The 11043-nt window shown below is 32.2% G+C and overlaps 3 protein-coding genes across 7 annotated transcripts in view; 2 read left to right on the top strand and 1 right to left on the bottom strand.

The window, feature by feature from the left end:
- The window catches only part of LOC109862758 (CCA tRNA nucleotidyltransferase 1, mitochondrial), a 3232-nt gene extending 1789 nt beyond the window's left edge, over nt 1–1443 (top strand). For all 5 annotated transcript variants that reach the window (XM_020442891.1, XM_020442890.1, XM_020442893.1 and 2 more), the window contains exon 3: nt 403–1443. In XM_020442891.1, the coding sequence (XP_020298480.1) occupies nt 403–1168 (766 nt within the window). In that variant the 3' untranslated portion in view covers nt 1169–1443. The remainder of the gene's footprint in view (nt 1–402) is intronic.
- Nucleotides 1444–3860: 2417 nt separating this feature from the next.
- LOC109862756 (synaptogyrin) lies at nt 3861–8259 on the bottom strand. The gene is made up of 5 exons (XM_020442889.1): nt 8156–8259; nt 7033–7259; nt 6798–6945; nt 6318–6650; nt 3861–6048 (listed from the first exon to the last, which is right to left on the bottom strand). The coding sequence occupies exons 1-4, from the start codon at nt 8252–8254 to the stop codon at nt 6450–6452; spliced, it is 675 nt and encodes a 224-aa protein (XP_020298478.1). The 5' UTR covers nt 8255–8259; the 3' UTR covers nt 3861–6048; nt 6318–6449.
- Nucleotides 8260–8401: 142 nt separating this feature from the next.
- On the top strand, nt 8402–10770 carry LOC109862755 (trihelix transcription factor GTL1-like). The gene is made up of 4 exons (XM_020442888.1): nt 8402–8770; nt 9002–9190; nt 9484–9558; nt 9669–10770. The coding sequence occupies exons 1-4, from the start codon at nt 8671–8673 to the stop codon at nt 10217–10219; spliced, it is 915 nt and encodes a 304-aa protein (XP_020298477.1). The 5' UTR covers nt 8402–8670; the 3' UTR covers nt 10220–10770.
- Nucleotides 10771–11043: the final 273 nt, after the last annotated feature.

Raw genomic sequence — 11043 nt, forward strand, 5'->3', positions numbered from 1 at the left:
CAAAATTGTCGAATGCGTATAAACAGAAGTATTGAAATCCTATAGTTAAACTCTACCGGTTCCGGCATAAGTTAACAGTTATTGCCCGCATAAACCAGGCCTAACTGTTAACTTATGCCGGAACTGGTAAAGTTCAACTATAGGATTTCAATGCTTCTGTTTATATGAAATTGCCGAATGCTGAATAAATAGAAGCATTGAAATCTTATAATTGAACTTCATCAATTCCGGCATAAGTTAACGGTTATTGTCCGGGCTGCGTTCCGTTTCACGCATATGCGCGCATGTATTTAAAGTACACGTTATGTATAGTATAGATAAATGCGCGCATATGCGTGAAACGGAACGCAGCTCCGCATAAACAAAACCTTATAATCAAATTCAATTATTCAATTATGATAGGTATTTTCGCTTTTACGGGAGAATCATGGAAAGTCCCGACAAACACGATGAGGCTACAATCAAGGCAATAAGAGAGAATATTGAAGGTTTGTCGCGAATATCTGGTGAGAGAATTTGGAGCGAATGGAACAAAATTCTTACAGGCAATTTTGCCATGGAATTGACTGTGAAATTACTTGAGTGTGGTGCCAGCGAACATATTGGTCTACCCAAGGATCCCGATGTTGACAACTTTCGAACTGTTTTTCGCCGCGCATTGTCCAATCGAATAACTCTGAAACCTATATCTTTGATAGTATCGATGCTGAAGAACATGCGCCAAGTATTGAAATTGCACGAGAGATTGAAACTGTCCAATTCCGATAGAGATTTGGCGTTCTTTTTGATTCAATGCAGAGAATGTGGACCATCATCTTCTGAAATATCAGTGAAACCTTATCAGCTACTTGTCTTTACTCAGCCGACACATAAATATGAAGTTTTCCGAGAATACACGAAAGAACTACTTAGGTATCGTGGCGCAATCGAGCTTTTGCGCGAGTTCGAACAATGGACAGTTCCACATTTTCCCATCAACGGCAGTATGTTGAAAGATCGTGGTACAGAACACAAGTTAATCGGTCTTGTTATTACGGAATTGAAAAGACTATGGGTCGAAGAAGATTTTCAACTTACAGAAAATCAACTTTTGGATCGTTTACCAAAAATATTGGATAAATTGAAAGAGAAACACCGGATAAAAGAAAAGAAACAGAAGAAAGAGTAAAACGGTTTTATCGTTATTCTACGGACGTAACGGATTGACTCGTATCAACGAGTTTCCTAAGGGCTGTTCTACAATAAGTCGTATGTCGCTGTCAGACATCGGGCACAAGCGTATAGAGCTGATTCGTGTCGTCGAGAGCTGTTGTAAGTCAAGTGGTCAGCTCAACACACTTATGCCCGACGTCCAACAGCGACATACGACTTTATTGTAAAACAGGTCTAACAGTCAAAAATAATTTTTCTATGTACATATATCTAAGTCTGTATTATTAATTATAAAAATTGTGTACAAGGAAAATACAATATTTTCTCTAAAATTCCAATCAAAAAACGTTTTTTTGCGTTTCTTTTATGTTTTTAAAATAAATTGAATATATATATTCAATATATATATATACAGGGTGTGCCAGAATTGGCGTGACATCTTGTAGGCAGGTAGAAGGAGTAAAACTGAGTCAAAAAGTCCTGAACCATTTTTTTATATTATTTATAATAAAGGAGTAATTATTGAGATCAGGCCAATCAGCGCCGATCTTTAGCCATTCGCACGTCAGTGAACCGCGCGGAGAGCTCAAACACACCAGGCGCGTGGTTCACTGACGTGCGCCTGGCTAAAGTCGGCGCTGATTGGCCTGATTTACTCAACAATTATTCCTTTATTATAAATAATAGAAAAAAAATGGTTCAGGACTTTTCGACTCAGTTTTACTCCTACCTGCTTACGAGACATGTCACCAATTCTGGGACACCCTGTATATAGAAATAAGTCTGTAATATAGAAAAATGCAAACATGTAAATATTCAATTATTCTCAATTCTATCTAAAGAGACGGAGGCAGTGAAGATTCCTTTATAGATTTGCGGTTTTAGGCACTCAAAAATTTATTAAGGAATAAAATCCTGCATTTTGTGAATACAAATTCTACGAGATGTGCTATACAACGTTGTAGCGTGTGTGCACGAAATAAAATTTGCAAAGCTACTATGTAACATTAAAGGATACAATAAGTATTCAGTTTTGTACTCGTGTATCGAGTCGTCAATAAGTATAAATATGACGAATCAGTATATCGCTGAAAACTTTATACGTCGGAGAATCACATCGATACTAAAAAGTACGATCATGTAAAAAAAAAAAAAAAAAAAAAAATTAGTACATAGTATGCCCGAGTTTTTACAAAAGTTCTCTTTGTTGCGCAATTTTCATTACAACGCCTACCGGCTGTAAAGGGACAGCAGAACGCATGACTCTGCGATACACGTGTATATTGTGAAAAATGAAAGCAAAATAAATTGAAATTATGTTTAAAATAAACGTGAGATTGCAAACATAATTTATCTGTTTTTGACTGTTATATAACATCATCTTTGTTTGTTGACTTGCATAAAAATAATCACTTATGTGTATATATATTTTGGCTATTTTTTAAATTACAGTTTAGATCGTTCCTAAACACTCAAATCTTTACAGATGCATACGCATTACTACTGCATTATATGCAATGATATAAATGTACATATATGTATATATATATATATACGTATATGTATACATATATATACACATATATACGTGTGTATATATATATATGCACACAAGTACAATAATATAACAGCTATTTATCGATACTCACATCATAATACACGTATTCTTTACATATTTCTGACAGACACTTCGCGATATAGCCCTGAACTCTGCCAAGTGTTATTACTCTGGGCGCTTTCTGTCTTTACAGATAAAATTGAAAGCATACACAGGATTCTTCTCAGACTGCGTTTGCTTTATCTTAACCCTTCTTAATAGACAATTACTACACGAGTTGCAATTTAGAGAAATTCAAAACATTCTTCTCTCTGGTGCTCTGGTGTTAGTAGCTATTTGTAGAAGGGTTAAAAATTTGAAAGAATAAGAGATCAAATTCGAGAAGAGTATATATCTACAAACCCCTTTGAATATGCAAAAACACATAACAGAATTATTACAATTGCGTCTGAAAAAACTTTCTTTGCGAATGAGCTTGCATATTCAAAAGGATATTTTCTCGAGCTAAGAAATACACAATGATTATTATTGCACCTCATTTGATATTTTTTACACAAACAATTTTCTGTGAACTAAATAATTGGAATATCTTAGAATATCGCAGAAGTAATTCTAGAGAATTATGCAAACTGGACTTATCAAAATGCAAATATAAATTTTGTGAGAAAAAGTTTTTACACTAAAGAAAATCGAGAAATCTCATCGATTATACACACTGTGTCTACACTGTATGATTCTCTTAGATTAATCTCTGACCTACCGAGTAGTTGTTGGATAAGTTTCTAATAATGTTCACAGTTGTTTGATATACCACGTACAAACGTTTGAATAAAAAAACAATGTGACGAATACTTGAAACTCATAAATTAAAAATCGTGTGTGTATGTGTGTATAGCACGTAAAATACTTTTGCCAAATAAGTATTATTTTAATATGTCGATCTAGAATTACAGTATTTTTCGCATTGTTCTACCCGTTGTGACATGTTGTACAAAATTATTAAATTATAAAAATAATTACATATTTATATTATTAACCCTTCGCAAACAGACATGAGTATCTCAGACCTACTCAAAAATTTCAAACCGGTGTCAACTTTTTTTTTTTTTTTAACGCTTATATCTTCGAAACTACTAGAGATTTTATCAACTTGGTTTTTCTTTTGTTGACGTAGAATTATTCACTTTTGATTAAAAAAAACAATTGCAAAAAAAAATTGATTTTTCGCAGAGATTCCAATTTTGAAGTCGCGAGTGTCTTACAGACCCAGTGTGTCCAACTAGTAGGTCATTTTGAGAGTCTGTCTGCAAAAGATTAACTTAATAACTTTTTGCATTTGTTCTTAAAATTATTTTAATTCGGAGTAGCGCATTCGCTCCTAGTGTAAAACATACATAATACAACATATATGATAACTAACGATAACTAATTGTATACAACTACAAAATAAATAAACAATCTGAATTGGATTTACCTGAGACTGTGTATTAAACAATTATACATACATATAAAAAAAATCACACAAATATAAAATATATATGTAACAAACTTTTTCTTCGAGGCGTGTTCATTGTCAGTCTATATACCGACAATAGATATTTGACAAAATAACTCTAATTCAAGCTACAGAAATAAGAATACTAAAATTTATCGTAGCGATAATCATTATTGCATTGGTAATGTGATTACACGCATGCACACACATACACGTACACACACGCGCGGGCGCACGCACACATGCACATACACACACGTGTGTAGAAAACTTAATAGAAACTTTGGCGTTTATATTTCATCACGATTTATAGTGCGACTAAACATTTGCTAATGCTAGTCTGTAAGTAATACTCTTTTATGTTTCAACAAGTAATATACGATGAGTAACTTAAGTACTAAAGAGAAGTAAACTTAGATATTGGCCACTCAGCAGACTGAGCATATCAGTGAAAGCTTAGTGATGATTTAATATGATTGAATCTTACCTTTAGATCTTCACTGGATCTAAGATGCAGAAACCAATCATATTGAAGAATCACTAAGCGCTCACTGATTTGCTTAGTCTGCTGAACATGGGGTGCGTTCAGACAACTCAACAGTTGAACAACGGTTGAGAGATAATTACTTCTGATTGGATCATACTTTTGGAATCGAAGCAGATTTTGAAGAATAGTCCTATCATAAGTGATGATCTCTCAACCGTTGGGTTTTCTGAATGTAACCATGGTCATTGTCTTACTGACATTGAAACATATGTCGCAACATACTTAAAACTGATTCATTTTGAGATCCTAGATTTCGCACGTCGCATCATTGAAACTAATTACAACCTAACGATAGGGGTAAGAGATACAGTGATTGGCCACTTAAGGAAAACTGCACTATATAGAGTGAATTATAAAATTAAATTTAATAACTTGAAGTAAACCTTCAGTACTCAAACAAACTATAACAATTGCAAATAAAATAATACATATTAGAAAATTTGAAAACTTATTTAAAATTTGATAAAATATTTCCTATAGTCAAAATAGACAGTTATTGGCCATATGAGTTCTGTTAATATCTGTTTACATAACAGTTATAATAAATTTTTTGTTTTGACTTACAAAGATATAGTAATGAATATTTTATTTATAACACATTAAAAACTAACAAACCTACTTACATTTGTATCTATAACTCAAAATAAGAGGTCAATGACTGTCACATGGTTTTCATAATCTTAAAAACAGTGATTGGCCGGTTGGCCAATGTTTGTCGTATAATAATTTTTTGAGCTTCTTAAATACTATAATATTACTTTTATTCGGAGCAGAAAAACTTAATTAATATTAAAATGTTTATAATTTAGAATATAATAATAGTATTTATTTATATTTATTACTTCTTTAATACATGGCCAATTACTGTTGGGAAGCCAATAACTGTACTGTTTACCTCTACAATTTTTCATTACTCTTTCTATCGAGTTGGGGGCATTTACTATGAACACGTCAAAATATATTATATAGCCTGTGCATACTACTGTCTTTCTTATTTATTTGAAGTTGCTAGAAGTATTTTTTTATTCATTACAAGGTATGTTAATTCCACGGATAGGGGCGATTAGCCATCGTTGCGAACGCATGTCCAGGCATGTACGCGAAGATATCTCGCGAACACACTTAACTCACGCTGTGACATCAAGGGTATATGAATAAGTGTAACTTACAAGTGGTCAACAATAAGAAGCACAGTTTAACAAATAACTTCCTTCTACATTTTTTGCCATGAAAACTTACTCTACGACCATCAACCCGCGTTGCTCAGCGACCTATCAGCGAATGAAGTTCATTAGTCTGTAAAAAACAAAAAAATCGATATTACTTCTTGTGTAACGTACAAAAAATCATTAAAAAACAGAAAGAGTAAACAAAATCATTTAAATTAAAAATATAAATATATTAATAGATGGAATAAATTTTGAGTGTCTTGGCATCGTTTATCAAAATAAATATATTTACACGCATAGAACATATTGATCTTAAAAATATAATAGTAATTTCCAAAATTATACAAAAATACAAAATATCGAGGCAATATTGTATTGCGATAAGACTGAAATTACCTTTAAGCAAAATAGGTGATGGAAAACAATATATTTGGTTTAAAAAATTATCTTAAAATATCTCTTCTTTCGTAAGTAGCTCGCTGTGCATCCAATGGAAATATATTTTGGTGTTGACTATGGATGACTCTTTTAATAAGCTGGGGCTTGAAAGTCTCCACCCATGCCCCGCTGTTGCTGTTGACCGAATGGCGGCTCTTGATAAGCGGTGTCGGTGGCATCCGGATAGCTAGTGTATCCCGTACCGCCCACAGGATCTGCCTCGTAACTCGGAGCAAACGCCGCGTCAGTACCTTGTTTGAATCTTTGAAACGCGAACCAAGCGCAAGCAGCCTGTAACAACAAATTTGCAATACATTCCTTGAGATTTGTTTAGGCAAATATGCAGTTGAAGTTGACATGCACGTGGATATACATGTTATATAAAGAAAACAAAATACACACATACACACATTCTAAATATTTTACTGTAATGCATACCCAAGTAAAGATAGAGAAAAATGAGAATGCAATAGCCGCTTGTAAATTATTTACGCCATATCCTTCTTCCGGGTTCGCAGACTTGCTCCATGCATTTGTCAAATAACAGAATCCCACAAAATACAAGAAAGACCAAAAACCTGAAAACCTGCAATTACAATATTAGTATGCACTATAGAAGAATTATATCCTCTCATTATCACTTCACAATTAATTATAATAATTCTCTGCTTACCCTAAATCTATAAGAACAAAATGTTTCCTAGTTTTGACAGATGACATCTGTTCAAACAGGTATTCACCTGCAAGGAATCCGATACTAGCTAAAAATGCCAGTACACCAATACCAATTCCGTAATTACACGCATTGTTGTCATTATTGTAAAGACAGACTTCTTTCCCATCGTTTTTTGGAAAATATCCCTTGCTGCTTATGCATCCAAAGACGATTATTGCAAAGAGCTATTGCAAACATAACAGATTTTCTTTGTAAGAACATAGTTTGATAATGGACATTAAATAACCAGATTATTAAAATATATATATAGATATTCCTGGCACATAGTGTAAGAATTATACATACGTAAAATTAGAATGTATGTTACGAAGTATTAGTAGCAAATTATTGTTAATATACATATAGATATATGTATATATTACACACACATACACATAAGTATGTGTATGTTACACACATATACACATACATACATATACACACACACACATATGCTAGTAGTTAATGTGTATCAAGAATCCAAAATATATCAAATACATTTAAAACCTTCAACAAATACTTAGTTCTATATAAGATTCTCTTTAGATGTAACTTTATTTTTAATTATTTTTTTATATGTTAACTCTTTGACTTGGCTATTTTAATGGTGAATCTTGAATTATCTGATAATCATATGAAATTATGTTGTAAACATCTCAGTATATTCCATGTTAATAAGAAAAAAGTATTTCTATCGACGAAAGAAAGTGAAGAAAAGAAACGACAAAACGAAAGAGCAAGCGAGCAACGCTGTCGATGGAGGATCGAGCACAATCAGGCGGAAGATCCGCACCGATCTGTATTCCGCAACTTTCATCAAAGAAAAAAGCAAGAGACTTTATCAGATGATTGATTTGTCAAGACGAATCTTATTTATAGTGTACACTAAAGCTTCATGATGACACACGGGGCGTACCGCTTGAATTTGCGAAAAATCAATAGAACCCCATTGTGGGCGGGAGTGGGGAAGAGACGGAAGACTCTTTTAAAATCAATGGCCATCCGCATCGAGATGTTCTTTTTCTCTCGATGCCGAAAGTCGCGATCGCGCGTCTAATCCTCACGACTGCGAAAAACTTACCAGACATATCGTTCTCAGAATGACCTGTGGCCTCTGCACAAACGCGATCGGATCGAAAGGGGCCCCTGCCTTTCCGCCGCCGTACGCTCCACCGTCCATCTTAGTACGACTGACGTGAGAATTTAAAAGCTCTCGCGCAACGGATAAGCACGCATGCGCCGTTGCTGCCGTGCTATCAACGGAGAGGTGCAGAACCATATATGTAATACTTCTAGGCTGCGTTCCAAAACTCTACTCTGAGTAGCTGAGTTGACTCTACGCCGTTCCAAAACGCGAAGTAAGTAACTATATGGGCGGAGCCTATTCGTTCTAAAAGTAAGGATTGAGTATACCCGGAGTCAACTCTATTAACCCTGCTTTCGAGGTGGGTTGGAAGAGTAAACTCTAAGAAAAGCGCGCTATTTTTAATAGTGATTTAGGTTGCGTTCCGTTTCACGCATATGCGCGCATATGCGTGAAACTAAACGTAGCTTTAGTGAATTTGATCACTCGCACTACGCGATACTTGTCAAACAATGGCTGTTCAACCACTAATTGAAGATGTACATACACTTATCGTCAACGACGTTGGACCATTAAAAGAAAATGGATCATTTTGGGTGATGGACAGAAGAAGTAAGTAAAAAATGCGATTTTTATTCAAACATAAAGGTTAGGTGGTCACACATAGCTTATTTCTTGAAAAATAATATTACTTAAAACATTATAAATAATGTATATTTTAATATTGCATATTGTATTTTAAAGATAATATCTGTGTATATAGTTAATATAATATAAATGAGATATATTTTTAATATGTATTTATTATTGTTTATAATTTAATTGCTTTATGTATTTTTGTAGATAATAATATCTTTGCAGTACCCGATATACCGATAGTACGGGAATTCTTTAAATTAAATCTCAAAGATATATCCTCAGATGACTGTCCCAAAGATATATCTTCAGAGAGAGAGAGAGATGACTGTTCCCAAGATATATCTTCAAATGACTGTTCCAAAGATATATTTTTAGATGACTGTCTAAAAAAAGGTCTATTAATCTATTAATCACTAATTGTTCTTGTTAATTCTTTAAAGCTTGTATCAGACTATGCATTAAAAATTGAAAAATTAAAGATTGGAATTTGACTAATCAGAATAAAATGTGAGTTCAGATTTCTTTGTTTCTTGATTAAATTCCAATCTTTAATCTTCAATTACAANTTTTGATATATAGTCTGATAGTCAGATTGTGTTGATTTTTATTATTTATTATAACATTTCTTAAATATTTAACGATTATAAGATTTATACATTAACATTGTTGATAATACATACTTATAGATTTAAGTAAAAATGTTACCTACAATTGCGTCGAAAATATTGAAAATATCTCTGATAATGATAAAGATCAAAGTGGTGAGTTAAAATATATACTAATTATGCCTAAATAAGTTACATATTTTTATTATTATCTTTACATATTCACAATTATATTATTTGTATGTTATATTTATTTCTTGTTATAGCTACACATTGGGAACATTCAGCAATTATGCTTCTTTTTTATTTATATAAAGATCATCTTCCTTTATTCAAGAATGATAAAATTAGGAATAACATTGTGTGGAAAAAAATTGGGAATTGCCTAAAAGAAAAAGGGTATACGTATACTGTAAAGCAAATCGAAAATAAATGGAAAAATTTAAGAAAAAATTATATTAAAGTAAAAGATCATAACTCAAAGTCCGGAGCATCGTATAAGAAATGCAAATACTATGATGAGATGGAAGAGATATATGGAAAATCTCCTATTGTACAGCCTGTAGCTCTTGCATCAAATTTGTCACAAAAAGTTTCATCTTTTTCATTTGATGAAGAGCAAACATCTGATGAAGACAGTGACATAGCACCTCCTCCGAAAAAAAGTAAGATGGAAAAACAATTGCATGCATTAACAGAATATATGGAAAAAAATGAAAAAGCAAAAGAGAGAAGGCATAAAGAAAGACTGGAATATCAAAAGGAAGCTGTAGAAACTTACAAGGAAGTAATGAGCAAGTTATTGGAAAAATTGTAGTTTAAACATTTCCTTACATTTAAGCGCTTTTATTTTTTTTAATTTTTTACTTATAAAATGAAACATTCCAAAGTAACATACTAATTATTCAAATTAGATATTTTTATGTTTCTATGTTATCATATATTGTATGTTTGTATGTTATCATATATATATCATATATTATTTGATGACCATTGTAAAGTGTTCAACAACATTTATGTACAGAATAAGCTGTCTCCTATGATAAATTCTACTTAAGCGAGTACTGTGATTTAAGACTATTAAAGTGAGTACTGTGATCAGACATTAGCAAAAAAACTAAGTATTATAAGCTGTTTTAAAAAATGGCAATTTTATGTTGTTAAAAGTTAAGGAAAAACCAAGTTAGGATAGAGACACAAAGTTAATATATAGATGTTAAAATTAATAAATATATCAATATTTTTAGTTGACCTGATAATCAGAGCTTTAATGGTTTTTCTATATCAAATATTAGATTATTGATATGCATAATAAATAAGATATTATGTGCTAAAAAAATTTGGACAAGATAATACTAATAAACAATATAAAACAGAAAATATAATATATTTATTTTACAACCCANATATATACATACATATATAGTTTTCTACATACATTAAACTACAATCATTATATTCTTCTTTCATATAAAAGTAATGCAAAATAATTACGCTTTGCTTCACCCTCATCATCATTATCTTCACGCTGATCTCCATCCTGCTCATTCTCTTCAAAATCTTCTATATCTTGATCATTTTCTCTACCTTCTAAAATATAATTTTCAATATCATCAATATTCTGTAAACATATATTATGAA

This window comes from Pseudomyrmex gracilis, unplaced genomic scaffold (genome assembly GCF_002006095.1).
Source record: "Pseudomyrmex gracilis isolate BER0280 unplaced genomic scaffold, ASM200609v1 scaffold_2336, whole genome shotgun sequence".
NCBI lineage: Eukaryota > Metazoa > Arthropoda > Insecta > Hymenoptera > Formicidae > Pseudomyrmex > Pseudomyrmex gracilis.

Coding starts and splice junctions, on each gene's coding strand:
- LOC109862756 (XM_020442889.1), bottom strand. CDS start 8,254: ATGGACGGTGGAGCGTACGGCGGCGGAAAGGCAGGGGCCCCTTTCGAT. Junction 7,260..8,155: donor TTCTGAGAACGATATGTCTG/GTAAGTTTTTCG, acceptor TGTTTGCAATAG/CTCTTTGCAATAATCGTCTT. Junction 6,946..7,032: donor TTTGTTCTTATAGATTTAGG/GTAAGCAGAGAA, acceptor TTGTAATTGCAG/GTTTTCAGGTTTTTGGTCTT.
- LOC109862755 (XM_020442888.1), top strand. CDS start 8,671: ATGGCTGTTCAACCACTAATTGAAGATGTACATACACTTATCGTCAAC. Junction 8,771..9,001: donor TTGGGTGATGGACAGAAGAA/GTAAGTAAAAAA, acceptor GTATTTTTGTAG/ATAATAATATCTTTGCAGTA. Junction 9,559..9,668: donor TAATGATAAAGATCAAAGTG/GTGAGTTAAAAT, acceptor TTCTTGTTATAG/CTACACATTGGGAACATTCA.